The sequence below is a fragment of the Pterocles gutturalis genome, unplaced genomic scaffold, assembly GCF_000699245.1.
Source record: "Pterocles gutturalis isolate BGI_N339 unplaced genomic scaffold, ASM69924v1 scaffold37204, whole genome shotgun sequence".
Taxonomy (NCBI): domain Eukaryota; kingdom Metazoa; phylum Chordata; class Aves; order Pterocliformes; family Pteroclidae; genus Pterocles; species Pterocles gutturalis.
In genome coordinates, this window is record NW_010131925.1 from 1 (window position 1) to 17,270 (window position 17,270).

The following is a 17,270-nucleotide window of genomic DNA, read 5'->3' on the forward strand; positions in this document are numbered from 1 at the left end:
CCGAACTGCAGCAGGCATACCGCATCTTGCGCGAGTTCCTTATGGAGAAGTACCGACCTCTGGCAGCACCGTTTTTGAAGCCCCTCGTGGATCAGGCACCCATCAGGGAAGAAGGAGTTGGCTCCCTCTCGGGTCGTAACAGCAGTCATTCCTCTGAGCAGTCGCCAGCGGGAATGTGGCTGTTGAAGATGGAAGAGAAATTTTCCACTGGGCAGTACACGGGAATAGCAGATTTCGTGGGTGACTTCCGGCTAATGCTGGAGACATGTTACCGGCTGCATGGTGTAGATCACTGGCTCTCCAAACAGGCCCAGAAGCTGGAGCTGATGCTGGAACAGAAGCTGGCACTGCTTTCTCGGTAAGTGTAGAAGACTATATAGGGGCCCTGACAGATGCTGTTTACATAAAGGGAGGACAGAAGGGTGTGTTTCTTTACGTAAAAAATACCATTTGAATGGCTCCTAAAACACCCACAATAAAATGCATTTGAGTAGTTCCCATTCAACAGGCCCAGAAGCTGGAGCTGATGCTGGAACAGAAGCTGGCACTGCTTTCTCGGTAAGTGTAGAAGACTATATAGGGGCCCTGACAGATGCTGTTTACATAAAGGGAGGACAGAAGGGTGTGTTTCTTTACGTAAAAAATACCATTTGAATGGCTCCTAAAACACCCACAATAAAATGCATTTGAGTAGTTCCCATTCAAATGCTTGAACTCTCAATACTTCCACGAAGAGGAAGGTTTCCTACTGGGAACTATTCGAAACTTAATTCCAGATGCTTTGGAGATTCCAAACCCAAAAATGCCAAAATGTAAAGTAGGGCACAGCATTTCCTGACTAAGATTTTCCTTCTGAAAGAAGCCTTTTATGAGCATGGACGCAAACTTGTTTAAACAAGATGTCAAATGCTCTTTTCTTATTTCATGCTGTCAAAAGCAAGCAGAACTACCCAAACTCTGTATGAATACATTTTCACATTTTGGATCACAAATTGTGATTTTTACAGTCTGTGAAATTTTTACTGTCTTTAACATGAGTAGGAATAAAATCTTCAGCCAAAGTACCTGCTTTGAAATGGGTAATTTAATGTTGGGATATTTTTTTCATAATAATAAAATGAAGGATAATTCTTCGCATATTATAGTCTTGAATGGCAAAGTGGAAATTGTGATGTGTTTAAATATAAGTCCCTGGCAGGAACTTCTTTACCAGCCAAAGCAGCTGAAGCACGGAAAGCTGTCAAGCTGTGTAGTAGAAAGCCCAGTTGAAATCACGACTGGAATACATACTTTCTCATGAGTTTCACATAGGCTTAGTTTAGTCATATTCAGAAAACCATGGTGGCTTTTTACAATGAAAGGTCCACCGGTCTTCTGGGTGACGTAGTATTTTGCATGTAAAAACCAAGAGGCTTTTTTGGCAAAGGGTGAAAGTGAAGAAGGAACAGTTAAGAAATGCGTGAAGCTGTGCTTGTCTGTCAACCTTAAACTTCCTAGTGACACAGCGTTAACCACCATCTGATGGGAAGAACCTTGCTTGTGTAGTAGGAACACTTTGAGAAGTGTGGTGGAGAACTCGACTGAATAAGCCAGAGTGAATGTATTCTGTGTTGGTGTATTTAAAACTGTTTTTGTGTAACAGTAGTTTTGGGACAGTTTGTGAGTAGAAGGGAAGGAGCGGAACGTAATTGGGCATGAATGTTGGTAGTTTGCTTGAGTAAAACTTGATTTTAAAAAACCCAACAAAACAATTCCTGGCTTAAAAGAGTTACTGCTGGCAAATAAATAGCTAACCGAATGCAGCTTGGAAGATGTGTGCCAAGTTCATTTTTATATGTTGTGTGATTGTAACATGTGAACTGTATTGACTTGAAGGGCATTTTGTTGAAGGTTCTTTTTTGAATTATATGACTACTCATTGAATTTGGTAGGACCTGAAAGTGCTCAGTGCCTTTTTATTAGAAACTCTGTAAGGAAGTGAAGTCAATTTGTGTACTGTGTCATCAAATAGCAATGTATGTATTTACTAAAAAAGTTCAAGTGCTGTTGTCATTCTTTCACAAATAAGCAGTCTTTGTTCAAATAAAGAAATATTAAAATAGCTAAAAATAATCCAACCAGAGGATATAGTAAATTTCTCTTAGAAACTCTTCAGAGATTTGTAAAGATTTTAAAAAATATGTCTGTGTACACTAAATTGGTAAAAGTTTCTAAGAGCTATGTATAGAAGGGATTGTGGATCTAGAAGCCTCAAAGTTCTTTCACAATTTTTGATAAGACAGATTTGTTTTAAGTGTTTAACAGAACTAATTTTATTAGTAAAATGACGTTCAAGAACTGCATCTTGAAATAATCATTCTTGCTTCTTTACAGAGCAGTATTTAGCTCAGTGATCCCCATCAAATGACTCAAGTGAAACAATCAACATTGGCTGTATGGTTCTCAGATACAAACCACAGAAAATTACCTTAGAATGGGGGTTGCTTTTGAATGGAAGTTGGATTTTTCCCCCTCCCCTCAAATGTTTTCTGGGGTTGTGTGATAGTATTACTGCTCATACCAGTTTTTCTGGAGTAATTTGAAACAGTATAAGATGAAATGTAACTTTACAGTCAAAGTTGTAGTGTTTTGTGTTTCATAATTTTTAATATTTAACAAAACTAAACTGCTGTTTAACACACCATCCTGCCCAACCCGAAGCAAAGAGTGCACTTTTTTTTCCCCAGTATTTTTAGGTGTCTCCTAAAAGTGATAATTTCCTATCTCAGGTCTTGTGAAAGTATTTTCTTTCCAAATACTTATGAACTAATATAGGAAAGTCAATGTCCAAATAATACTTGGTTACTTGAGACAAATGTCCACCATTTTTAACAGATGTGAAAACATAGCTCTTGTTAGCATGTTGGTTTTAAGTTTAAAACTTTGTAGAGGGATTTCCAAAATGAAAGAAATAGCAGGTGAAAAATAACTGTTTTTTTTCTGAGTAGGTATGCCTACTTGTTCTATGGTTGGTAGAGTAGGCATTGAAGTGCCTTTGCTAAGGGAAATTGTAATTGTTAATTGGCTTGCTTTTTTCTTCTAGGCATTTAAGAGAAAAAACATCGATAGCTGTAACATCTAGAGGATGCTATGGGCTGGAAGATGAGAAAGGAACAGCATGCATTTCAACAAGACGTCGTTCTACACCTCGCAATTTAGTAGGCTTGTCAACAGGCATGTTTGAGTCTGTGATGGTTCAGGTTCTAAGACAAGAGGAACAGCTGAGAGCAAAAGAGGAGAAGAGGTAATAGGGAAAACTGTATTGTTCTGGTTTTAAATAATTATGTCTTCAGAGTTTTCTAGAGGGACAAGCTCCTTAAGGCTTTTTTAGGTAAATAAATGTTGTGGTGCTCTTTGTCTGAAGTGAATGAATTAACCTAGGACTTCAATACAGTTCATCCACAAAGCAAGAAAATAGGTTTTGATTTACCACCTTCTTGAAAAACTGCTTAAGTCATCTAAGCTTTAAAATAAATTAAGGCTGCTGCTATTTTAGAATTGTGAAACTTCTAATAGTAACTGAAAGCACCCACAGCAATTTCCTGTTAGCTCAGTCACAGGTTATCATACCTGTCCTTTGAGTGTTTTTCATGTAACAGTTAGATTAAAAACTACCAGAATGCTTAACTGCAGTCTAATTCTGTGATCTTGTTACCATTTCCCTCACTGATAGCCATAAGGAAATTACCTCTGCCAGTGCCACTCCTGTTATGTCACCAATGCGGCATTTCAGATTGTCAGTTAGGTAACAAATTTAGAATGTGTGTATAAGTAACTCTGATATTTTGTGGTTTTCATAAATATAAGAAGTATATAATTCTAGGTGGTGTTTATTGTTGATTGTGATGTTTCACTTTGAGAAAAACAAAGGTTATAAGCTTGTATACTTTAACAGTAACTTGAGAGTGTGTCTGAACATGGAGCATGATGATAAGACAGTGTTAGCTTTAGGAAGCAAAATATTTCCAGCTTTTTTCAAAGTTTACAGTTTTTGAGATTTTTCCCATAAAGAAACGGATTCCCAGTTCACACTTATTTTGCAGATAATCGTAATTTTCAACAGATTTAAGCCATACAGTTTGACTGAGTTGGGTGTTAGCCAGTACTTTTTCCCTAGAAATGAGGGAATCGACCTCATAGTTGGCAAAAATAGCAAAGACTAGGGTTATTGTTTCTCTAAAATTCTCTTGACTTGTGTTCAACTCTGCATTCAGATCTTTGAATTTGGTAACACTGTTATGAAAAAGGACATGTTGATTGGATTTTAATTAATCCATAAAGTCAGTAAAACGTATTTCCTGATCAAATAAAAATTTTGCTCTCATACACCTGTTTTAAGCATGTTCCTACAGAACTGTACGTGTGTGTACTCAAAAGTCACAGATCCTGCGCAAGGGACACTCCACAGTGGTTGATTCTACAGAAGGTTTTACAGTCATGGAAAAAGATCACGGCTAGCTTGCCTCTTTGTGCCCAAAATTTTGAGCTGTGACACTTAACTGGGAAGGAATAAAAATGTGTCAGTAGATTGCCGGTTGGATATTTCTTTGACTCTACTGATCTCTTCAGATATCTTCTTAAATTTTATTTCCTAATGGATCCAGCATGTTTTCAAAGTAACTAGGACCTCTCTATACCAATTGTTTCCCAGCTCACCAAAATGCAAATATTGCAAAAATACATTGTAGAGGTATTTTATGAAAAAGCCTCGGAAATTGGAAGGCCTATAAAATTAGTAATATATTACCAGTGTTGTATAGATAAATGCGCATACTTGCATCACTAAGGTGGGACACTATTTTAATTCAAAAATGTATTACAACTTCTTTGGATTATTGCTAAAATATAGATTATGTTGAATATATGGTTATCTGTTGAGAAGAGAAAATTGTTTTACAGCTACTTTTTTTTAGAAATCTGACACACTGAGGGTTGTCACTTTCAAAACTATGCAAGATTGCAGACTTAGGTAGTTTGAGTGCACGGTGCTGTCCTTTTGGTAATCCCATTGCAGTATGTCAAAATTATAACATGCTTAGAGCTGCAGTCTTGGTCCTTCTTGGCAGATGAGTGTTCTCATTACTGAATTTGGCTTTTCACTCACTCTGTTTTTTGTGATGAAAATGAAGTTTGCTGAACTGAAATTGCATTTATACCTGTTTAAAGCTTACACTGAAAGTGCAAGGAAAATTCAAATAGAAATATATGTTTCTGAACAATTATCCACATCTTTTTCAGGCCACAAAATATGCAGAATTCCTATTTATTCTCATGTATCCCAGTAGAATTCGTGATATAAACGGTATTCTTAGAACTAAAGCGCTACTTTAGTGGATAGAGATTATTTTATTGATTATTATTATTGATTGTTTCACTTAGTGTTTCACCACAGTTGTAGAAGAGTGAATGTTCAAATCTTTTGCTATAATATAGGCTATCCTGTGTCTGAGGATAATGATGAATGACTGTTATGGTCAACTCAAACGAGTGGGTAAACTCTTTAGGATTTTACTTTCTACTGTACAGAATTTTGCTCTGCTCCTGTTTTCCCTGTAAAGTTGTGTGTGTGTGGTAGTATGACTTGCTTGTGCACTGTCAAATCAGTTGTGTTTGGATAGGCAGCACCTGCTGTTTTCCCGACTTGCACATGGGTTATCAGGAACATAAAAAAGTGCTCACTTTCTGGACATCCAGCTGACCACTCAGCATACATGTACTTTCGTGCTGGTTATTATCTTAGTTTAGGCTGTTTAGCCACCTCAGCAGGATTGAATATCCTGAAGTGTGGTTCTTCTCTTCTTTTCTGTAGTTAACTTCATGGAAATCCTACTCCAAATCCTTTGATTATTTTTGTTATATAGGTATCCTTTGTAGAGTGTTCTCTCTTTCTTTCTTGTAGCTTATCCATTTCCTGCACAGCCCATTTCATTTTTTCATTGTTTAATGTTTTACTACCTCCCCCAAGTGACGCATTCAGTATGATAGACTCAACATGTGAAAACTGAGATGTCTTTGCAAAGCTTATTTCAGTATTTTGCCACTAATAGTTTCTCTACAGCAGCAAAAGCACTTTTACCTCTCAAGTATATATGTGACAACATCCAATTTACTTTCCTCATCAATCTTGTTTATAAGCTTTCTTTTTGTTCCGTTCTAATTATCATACTATTGAATATCTTCTTTGGATTATTAGTTACATTTCCATGAGGTTCTACTCAGCTGCTTGGTTACATGCTAATTAAGTAATGTATCAATATACATACTAACTTACATACCAGTTAGCAATAAATAATTGTGGAATTATTATATAGAATCATACAATCATAGAATGGTTTGGGTTGGAAAGGACCTTAGAGATCATCAAGTTCCAACCCCGCTGCCATGGGCAGGAGTACCCTCCACTAGACCAGGTTGCTCAAAGCCTCATCCAGCCTGGCCTTAGTTGGAAATGCTTGCCTATTTAGACGCATTTAGATACCGAAACATAGAAGTAGATTCCTACTGAAACTTTTAAAACCACCAGTGAACGACAGGTAATTAACTCATTGATTTCAGTGGGAATTAAGTATCTGTAGGGCTTTTTGTTGAAAATTATCTAGGCAGTTCTGTGACTTTACCATCTTTGAGAACGTGATCCTGGAATAAGTCAAACACACTCATTAAAACATTTAAAGTATTCAATTCCAGTTGCAAGTTAGTAATTTAAATTAGGAAATTGTGGAATGAGATATGGTTATACAGTCAATTTTGCCTTCTATGAGGACGTTGTGACTGTGGGATGAACTGGGTCCTGTGGAAAAATATAGAGTATGTTATAATAGGATGTAAGATATTACAGAGTTAAGGTCACATGGGCATCTCCAAATTTAATTTATTTTGACTATTAAATCTTAATTTAATTTAGAATAATGTGTGATACTGCTATTTCGTATGTAGCTTTGTTTATTTTTTGAAAGAAACTTTGTAGGAACAAGTTATTGTAGAGTTAAAACAGTTCTCTCTACCTTGTAATCAGAGTTCTAATGCCTTACCTTCTACTTGTGAAAAATTACTCAACCCTTAAGTGGATTAGAAGTGGTAAATGAGGGGAAAAAAGTACAATCTAGTCTTTGCCTCTTTTCCCCTCCAAGTGAAATATTTTGTTGCAAGTGAGAAGGAATTAGCTGGTGATATGTGTCTGCTGTCTTAAGGGAGAAAATTGTAAGAGAGGTGGGGAGTTATGTCTGGACTCTTCTGGGTGATGCTTGGGAAGCATGTCTGCTGAGTTTTAAGGTGAGGTGCCATGGTTTTATCCACTCAAGCTGCAAAATGACTGCTGCAGATGTGTTCTAGGAATAGGTTTGTCATTTTTTAGTCTGGAAATGTCAGCTTAACCTTAGAATAGGTTTGTGTTATTGTAAACACAGTACGTGTCTGCAAACATATTCCTGGTAAATGTAAATAAAAGTATGAAACAACAGTTATTTTACAGTTGCTATCAGCATAAAAGCCGAATGCTTGTCCAGAGGATTTCTCAGTGCAAGGGTATTTGTCCTGCTAAATATCGAATCTTTCTCTGTCTCTCCCTCCACCCCTGCTCCCTCACCCCACCTCCATTCCCCTCTTCATCCCCCTCTTCCCTCTCAACACCACAGGAGCAAGCTATGCCCTCCAAAAGATAGGCAGTTAGTAGGAAGACCTCAGTAATGAAGTTATGAAAGTGTGCTATTATTTACATTTTCTTTTGAATGTCTTCTGAGAATGGAATGACTACAGATATTGTGATAAAATTATCTGTAAAAAGCAGAAGCAAATTTGTAAGTGAAACAACGTACGTTTTTCTTTTTAAAAATACCTTTAAAATAGTACAATGATTGTCATTTAATGAAGTACAAGACAGAGATGAATCTAGGTCATGGTATTGATTTTGAGAATTCTACCTTAATTTAAATTATTGATTGATGGCAAGTTGAAATTGCTTGCAAAGACGGTATTTTTATATCGTCTGCAGCCTGTGTTTTTCTAAAAAGATACGGAAATGAGATTGTTTCTACCTATGTTCTATCTCACTGTCTAGCTATTCATATTTAAGCCTATTTCTGTACTATTTTAATAGTGTTTACACCTTTTGGAGGCAGCAGGTGATTTGGAAGTATGTTTTACAGTTAGGAGGGAAGAGGGAGGGGGATTCAGGAGTGCTTTGAAATTTATTTTTGAGAATGCTTTTTACTCACTGTCATTTCTTCCTCTGGCCAACTTGTAAGTTTGTTTTTTTTCTGATTTTTTTAAAATTTTATTTATTGTACTAATCAAATATTAATACATGAAAATAGAACAAAAGTCAGAATTAAAAAAATGCTCAGTTTATCTATGCAAGTAGTATTGTTGAATTTACTGCTTTATTCACCCAGAGTAGCAACTGGGATTTTGACTTTAGATTCCCCCATCTATTATACAGTTAAATTAATGCTGCTTTGGGAGAGTGAAGTTGAGAATTTACTGACCTGTTTGCTTTTACATTTTAATTTTATGTTTTATATGAATCCGTCTTTCTGCATTTGATAGGTATAAAAATAACAAGGATGCCTGTATGTGGTATTAAAAATTTCTGCTCAAATTATGGTAACAAGTCACTAAAATTTAACTTAATTATATAAGGTAAAGCATTCAGTTGAATCTTACTGTATTGTAGGTCATTTTGCCTACACAGAGGATGCAGACTTTAAGTTTGTAGTTACAGCATCTTTCTCCTGCACTGATACTAAAATGTGGGCTAAGCTAGAGTTTGTCACATTTTTTACATTACTGCGGTATCTAGTCAATATTTAACGCTTCAAATACACATTCTTCATGCTAGAAGCCACTATTAGCTTCATGTTGTCAAAAGAAAGATTTTAATATACCATTACTCTTTTGCTGAATTTGGAAAGCATTGGTGCTTGTAATGGATACATGTCATTTATTTGTTACTTGGATATGAGGAAATATAACTGGAGGTTAGCAATCTGGAAATAAGGACACGTAAATTCCAGTAACAGTTCACATTAGCGATATATGCAGGTGATTGTTTCTAGCAGTGGTCAGTGACAGAAGCTTCAGAGAAAAAGGATATGAAAATTTTGGATGAGCTCTAGAAAAATTTTCCTGAAAGTACAGCTGTATCCTAATCCTATCTTTTGGAATCTGGTCAAGCCTTGAGGCAAAAATGTTAGTTTACCCTTACAACATTAAAGAAAAATCCTTCCTGTTACTGGTAACTCTTGATGTTCTTGTAATTCATGCAGATGTCCTATTTTTTACTGTGGAACTGAATTAGCATATCCTGTGTTTTAGTAAGTTAGATGGTAAGCTACATTTGATTGATTATCTGAAGTGGAAGCTTTTCTTCCTCTTAAACTTGTTGCCTTTAAGTTTCATGATGAATTTGCAAATAAAAATCAACAGAAGTTCCCAGTCTATCATATGGGTTTCGTATATTGCTGTCATGTTTCTTCTTTTTAGTGTTTTGTGTAGAGTCCCAGATTTCTCAGAAGTTTTTACAGACCTCTGGTTACTGATAACCTCTTTCTCTGAATACCCACTATTTCTGCTCTATCCTTTTTTTAGATAGGGGGACCAGAACTGAATACAGTTTTTCAGGTGAGGGCAAACCATTTCTTAATGTAATGATGGGGTTTTTTTTTCTGGTGTTATTTTCCATCACATTCTTCATGCACCCTGATATTTGTTTCCTTTTTAACCACCATTGCAAACCAACTAGTAACACACCTGTGGGTGGGAGGGAAAATGACTTTTGTCTGTGAATGAAGTACTTAACAGTTAGGCATGTATACTATGTACTGAGGAAGGAAGCTACAAGGTAGGTGACACAAGCCACAGAGCAGCCGTTTGAAAGCAGGACTTATCTGGAATTTATTTTCAGAGATTTTTCATACTAATAGTTTGTTGGAAATATTTAATCCTGCCAAAAAGGGTTGGGGGAAGGGAATCTAAAGAAAATCTAAATCACCCAAACTGTTGATATCTGCAAGGTCTTTTTGTTACCTTTTCCCCTTTTTAAGTGGTGATAGAAATAAAAGACTATAATTCCCATTTTGGTGCAGTGATGTGTTGTGTAATCCAAAGTAAGACAAACTGAAATAAAATATATGTACTGTGTTCTTTACTACTTCAAGATAAGTAATGTTTGTCATGCCATAGTTCTGATTTTTTTCTCACCAGTTTCTTTTACATTCACCTGATATCTGAATTTTCCTAAACTTTATTTTAATAGGCTGAGAGAGCAAGAAAGAAGAGAGGCAGAAGAAGCTAGTCAGAAAGAAATAGAAGAATGGGAAAAGTCACTTTTAGATCAAGCAGCACCTACAATGATGGAGACAATGTGGGAGATTCCAGCTATTGGTCATTTTCTTTGTTTAGCACAACAGATTTTAAATTTACCCGAAATAGTATTCTATGAATTGGAACGTTGTCTTCTGATGCCTCAGTGTAATGCTTTTTTATCTAAAATAATGACTTCTTTGTTAAGTCCTCCTCATCGCAGATCTACGTTACATCGCAGGCCTACACTTTCTTACAGGACTTGGGAAGCAGCACTCAGACAGAAAGTACAACACTGGTATACTGTTGTAGGGCAGACTGACAATCCTAATAGCTCTGCAGAAAAACTTGGATTGTGTCCCCAGTTTTTCAAAGTCCTTGGAGAAGTTAATCCCTTGCAGGAAAAACCATTTCATGAACTACCATTCTACCAAAAAGTGTGGCTGCTAAAAGGTCTCTGTGATTTTGTGTATGAAACACAAAAGGATGTTCAGGATGCAGTACTTGGTCAGCCTATCCATGAATGCAGAGAAGTAATTCTTGGTTATGACTTCTTGGAGAATGCATATGTTCATTTTCCACAGTTCTGTGGTGCAGATGTTCGGATTTACAAACAAAAACCTTTTCAGGCTCCTGAATTCCCATCTCCTCCCATCAAAATTAAAAAAGTGTCACGTATTAAATTGGAGAAAGTGAAACATGAGTATGTCAGCAAAAACAATGGGGAGGTCAGTCCTGGTGGTAGAGAAGAGCTGCTACATTATTCTAAGACAGAAGTAGAGAAGAGTATGGACTCCGTTGTTATCTGTCCAGAAAAAAAAATGCCTGTAGATAGCTTTAGAGTCACTACAGAGAAGATTAACTGTGAAATCAAGACCTCAAGAGTCTGCGGCATAAAAAAACCTGATTCCTATAAAGAGAACTTGAGGAATTTGATTAGTTCAGAAGAGATTGTTGGTATGGGTGGTCACCCTCAATCAGGAGAAATCAGGGCTGTGGAGAATGGACAAGGTTGTGCTGAAATGGCCAGAGTAAAAGCCCAGATCAGTCCATTCGAGGAGAACACACTGAAAACTTGCCAAACATATGTCAATGGCAGTCATAATGACAACCAAGACATAAATTACCACAAATCTGCTAAAGAAACAGTGCTAGAGAGCTCACTGCGAAATAATAAGAAACTAAATAAATTGAGAGCAAAAAAGAAGAAAAAGAAAAAAAAGAAGTTGAAGGATATTCTAAATGAGAATCTACAGAGAAAACTTGATGACTTGCAAAGAAAGTGTGAGATTCATCTTCATCCATTCAAATCTTACAAATCTGAGATCCAGAACAAGTTGTTTATAATCAAAAAGAAAGCAAAACACAAAAAGCACAAGTCTGGTAAGTTGACATTTTTACCTGTAGTACAAATTAGGAGGATACTGATTTTTTCTTTTTTTTTTTTTAATAGTTTTCTTAGTCTACATTTTATTTTGTGAAACAGGACAGCCTTACTCCATTAGACTTTTCTGATGTTAATTTTAGTGTGAAAGTTTCCTGTTGAATAATAGAAGTGTATAAAACGGGCTCATCAGCTGATTAAGCCATGATTCATTTGCAGATGTATTTTTAGAGAACATAATAGATTGGAAGAGTTTGTTTCTTATAAAAAAATATTTGGCAGAATAAATCTGACAGGTTGACGTCAGAGAGTGTATCTTGAAGTTGTTTTACACTGTCTTATGTCATAGCAATTGAAGAAATATTTCTCCCCTTTCTGATAATATTACCTTATCCAAGTCACAAAGAAATGCAGAGTAATTACATGAGTTCCTATTGAACTGTGCAGTCTCGGGTCACCAAACAGTACTGCTTTGGCTTCAGGCCTGATCACATTTCTGCCTGGTCCAACAATGGAAATACGGAATTTATGCAGATGGCATTTTTATTATAGATGTGGGCAGCATCTAGTTAAGTGTTTCAGGCAGGTGATACACAATCCAAATTTCAGTTAACTCACTGGAAAATTTTTAGACAATTTTAAAGCAGTGCAGTTACAAAGCCCTTAAGTCAGTTCAAATTGTCAGGTAGTGGTAGTATTTTTGATGTCATATAAAGCACCGCAAAGCTTGATCTGCTATCCTGTTGAGTCATGGGCTAAGCTACCTGTGATAGATTTTGTCAGACTGCTTCAGACATTACATTTTTTGCAGTGACAGGCTTATTTTCAGAACAGTGTAATTGACAGGTAAATACTAGATTCCAGCTCAAAAGCAGAGCTCCAAAACCAAAAATCTGTGTAGCAGAACATGTTCTAAAGGGTAAGAGAATTCAGACATCTGATGCCAATGTGTTTTAGTTAGAAATTGAGTGGAAATCTAAAGCTATGAAAAAAAGTAATGTTTAGATCCCAAATATTTGTGCAGGATACCCAAAGAACTGTCTTATCGTATAAATCACAAATTCCTTCCTCCAAAAAATGTCAATGCCCATATCTAAATCTAAATTTTAAGAGTTATAAATTTTATTTAAGGTATAATTTTTAAGAGTTATAATACATGCAGTATTCATCACAAGTAATGTATTTCACATTGACCTTTGTGACTGTTAGCTCACCAAATGTATCACTGTTTTCATTCTTCTTAAAATCAAACAATAAAATGAATAATAGCCCAAGTTGCAAATAAGGGCTCTTTAATTTAGAGAACTCTTGGAAAAAAAAAAAAATTGGGGATCATTTTTTTTGTGAAAGTATTTAAAATACTTGCCGTCTTCATTGTAACCCTAATTTTACAACACATGCTTAAAAATCTACTTTCTGTTAATTAAGCAGTGCTCATAGAATGGCGTGTGTCATTTTTTAATAGGTTACTGTTTTTAAATATAACCACTGTTAGCAAAACAGACTGTCAATAGTTGAAAGTAGCTTTTGAAGTTAATTGATAGAGATTGTGCTTAACTGCTTTTCTTGTATGTGTCATAAAAATAACAGAAGTTCAAAAAAGCTGCCCATTTGCCTCCATCTTGATACTTGATAAAAGCATGTTAGCAAAATTTTTTATAGTTACAAATTACGTTTTGTTTTTAATAAAGAGAGACAAATTTTGAAGTGCTGTTAGAAGAACTGTAAATACTGGTGCATGAGTTTAAACTTTTTTAAGGAAATGCATCATGAACAATTATCACAGAATGTATTTGTAATAAAAATATATTCTATAATATAAACTCAGTGAAAATTCTCAGGTTTTTAATTTCTCATTTTTAGTCTGTAGTGTTAAGGAATTTTTGGTGTTCAGTAGATGCCAGACTAAATCCTGCACTATTAGTGGAAACTGTAGTGCTTACCAGTATGCTTAATTATAATACTTAAATACAGGCAGTTCTTTCAGTTCAAAATTCCTGTCTTTTAGTTGACACAATGGAAATTAAGCTCATTAGTAAAACTGGAATCAAGAGAGAATGTCCCTTCAGTTAGTTTCCTTTTTGTGTCTTAGATACGGTGCACAGATGCTAAAGTCAAAACAGAAATCCCTGGCTTCTCATTGCCCCAGTTAGCTTACATATGTTGACCTGTACAGGTATTATGTGATCTCCATTTCTTGCAATAAGTTTGTTTGGTTTTCTGAGTTGCTAAAAAAAAAATTTGGTTTTTTGTAATATCTTAATACTGAGGCTCATCTAATGCTGATCTGATACAGGATGATAGTGAAGATTATTGTTATTGTCCAGTTATTGTCCTTTGTGTTTTATGCTGAGCTTGATTAGAATGTATTTTAGGACCCAAATATGGTTCAGAAGCTTATTATAAAACAAGCTAGTGTTCCATAACAGTAAAAACATGGGAGTTAAAACAGTTGTTCTTTCAGTTTTACTTCGTGGTTTTAAATGGCTGAATAGTAAATATAGCAGTAGAATGCCATGTACCTCTGTTTTTCTAATTCCATATTGTGTCATAAGGAGCTTAATATTACCAGAGGTAATTTAATATAGAAAGTAATTAGTGTATAGTTTTATTAAGAATATCCATCTGTAACTGTAGACTGGTACCAGACACCACTAGTCATCTGAACTTAGGTTTTACTTATACATATTTTCCTCATCAGAGAACACTGCAGGTGTGGTATTAACCCCATTTCGTTGTCAGTTTCAGACATGAAGGACATGTGTCAGTGCAGGTGGAAATCAAGAGAGTAAGAAAGTTTTCTGTCAGAAATTCTAAAGGTGTTTGCACAGTTTTGCAACCCTGACTGCACATGGAGACATCCCGTGTGTCTGTTCAAGGAGAAATGATGGAAATTTGTCTTCTCCACTTTTACTTTTCCCGTGTCTCTAACTACTTGCTCTGCTGGATTTGACAGTCTAAGTGCCGTGTTAGTTTCCATTGAGGTGAAGGGCATAAAACATTATTTTTCATCTACAGGTGACAGGCATTGTCCTGGGTGTGATGTAAAAGGGTCCTATTTCTTTTGGTACTCTCTTGTCCTTTATCTTTTAATATGTTGAGGCATTTCCCTTCTTATTCTGACTAGCAAATTTTGACCTTGCTGGAGAAAATTTTCCTAAAACAGTATAGGATTATGAGAAAGAGCTTTCTTCCTATGCTTGTTAAGTGTCTGTTAGTCCTGTAGCTGTAAGGCTGAAATGGATAGGATTGGACTTATTTCATGCTAATGCCTTATTGTTTTATAATGTTGCATAATGTTTAAGGTTAAGTAGTATTTTTCAAACTTCTTCTGAAATTTCATCTTCTGTTTAAAGATACCCTTACAATGTAGAACAGAGAAAAAGATTCGGTAAAACTTGTTCTGAATTTGCAAAAACACTTGATTTAATTCTGATCATAGCCATGATCTCTCTTCGCAATGTTCTTTGAAAGTACAGGAGGTAGAAGAGAGTATCAGGAATGTAAAAGTTTTTTAACAAGGTAATTTCTTTTCCCTGCTGTTGGCTCTCTAAGGCAGCTAAATGTAGCTATGAGTCACAGTTAATGTTTCGAGATGATTTGCACATTCTTGACTTGGTGTAGTAGTGGTACCCAAAAGATCCTGTTCCTGGGTATAGACTGATTGTGCAGTTTTTTAATCTGAAAGCTTCCCATAACTAGTGTGAGCAAAGCTTAGTGGAGAACACAGCCATGTTATGAGCAATGCCATAGTTATGAAGTTTTCTTACAAATTAGGAAAAGGACAATGTAACCACTTTACTGTCTTAGTAACAAGGTGATGGCTGTTACTGCGCCAGTTTGTCAGTATTATGGGCAGAGTAGTTCTGAATATAATGGAAAGAGAATCAGAGAGATGAGTCCTGTCAACAACTTGCATGATACGCATTTATTTTAAATGTTATTTTATTACTGGAGTTAGATAAATTAGGCTATAATTCCTTTAATTAGACTGTGACAATGGTGATAGACTTGTTGGATCTGGACTAAGACAGCTATGCTGAAGTAAATCGCGCGGTACAAGAAAGATTGCAGTGCAAAGCACATGAGAATTCTGTGATTGTGAGCTTTTAACAGGGATTGAATGAAATTCATAACATTCATAGAGTTGAGAAAATAGGAGGGACCAGAAGCTGCTTGAAATAACTGTGGTGTGCCTGAAGCAAAGGTTGAAGTAAGTGTAAGTTGTATCCCTTTTATTCCAATTGGTGTAGAAACACCAATATAGCACACATCTTTAGAAGAACCTTAATGTAAATTCTATACCCTACCCTTGTGCTCTGAAAGATTCATAGCAGTCAACCTACTTGAAATTTATTTCACAGTGTATTTTATTTCTTTAGAGTACTATTACATTTTTTTGTATGAAATTATGCATTGCTTGAGTGTGAAGAAATTAATTTAACAGCCTTGCAGCAGTTTTTGTCTAGTACTGTCCTTGGGAGTTTGATCTTCACTTTTGTCTTCAGGGTTGTAAAAACTGTTGTAGTATTGTCTAGCCTCTAGATCTGGAACAGCCTGTTAACCATGTTGAAAACATTAAATGAGGTATTCTGCCAAGTTATAACAATGTACTTAATGCATTAAGCTGCAGTGTCAGTGTCTGCAGAGACATGTACCACAGAGGTTTTATTGGCTTTACTAATATTGTTCTGTAAATCAGCATTACTAATGCACTTGTTCAGACCTGCTTTGCTGTTGTGACTCTATAAAAGCATGTGCAGTGTCAGTGTGGAAGCTTCAAAAGTCCATAGTGATGCTTCATTTTCCAGATTATTGCACGTTGTATTTTCTGAAAGAAGAGCTGTTGGGAGCAAGATAAAAGATTAGGAGAATAAAGAGAAATCAGGATATGCTCACTGGTTACTAGATCTTTGAAATGTGTCTTATCAATTTGTGAACAGGAAAATTCAGGCCAGTTTTTAATTATCAGTCAAAAGTATGAAATAATCCAATCTCTTGGAATTGAGATTAGTACAGATGATAACACAAGTATTAATTCAGAGAAGTCTTATTTCTTCCACGCCACCTATGGTGATCACCATTAATTTAGCATTAAAAATTAAAAAGCAGTAATGCAAAAATTGTGCTCCTTTGAATTATTTTACTGATTTATTTTGGTTTAGTTTTGGTTTGTTATATAAAGTACTGTCTTTATTCTTAGACTGAGTCAGACATGAAACCTGGAATACACTATTTCAAACACTACAAATGTTTTGGTGCCTTCCAGTATCATGTTTACTTACTTTGAAATCAGTTTTTCTCAGAGTAGCGTTTGTTTCCACATTCACTTTAGTGCTTTCACTAACCTCTGTTACTGGCTTATACTAATACTCACTGTACAGGTTTCTGTCCTCATCATCTGTCAAGTAACAAACATTGTCTGGGTGGACAGGACAAGTTAATGTTACTTGTGCCTGCTTAATAGTTTCCAGCTTTGTTGGCAGATGAGTAAGGGCTTCCTCAGGTTAAGTTTTCTGTGGAAAACCTGTGTTTTACTACATTCCTG

The 17,270-nt window shown here is 35.7% G+C and overlaps 1 protein-coding gene across 1 annotated transcript; it reads left to right on the top strand.

Moving 5' to 3' along the window:
* Positions 1-6: 6 nt before the first annotated feature.
* On the top strand, positions 7-11,721 carry LOC104467120 (uncharacterized protein KIAA2026-like; the record flags this gene model as incomplete). The annotated part of the gene is made up of 3 exons (XM_010080758.1): positions 7-358; positions 3,083-3,283; positions 10,292-11,721. Coding segments are annotated over exons 1-3 (1,948 nt in total), but the record flags the coding sequence as incomplete, so codon positions are not given.
* Between the last annotated feature and the right edge of the window lie 5,549 nt (positions 11,722-17,270).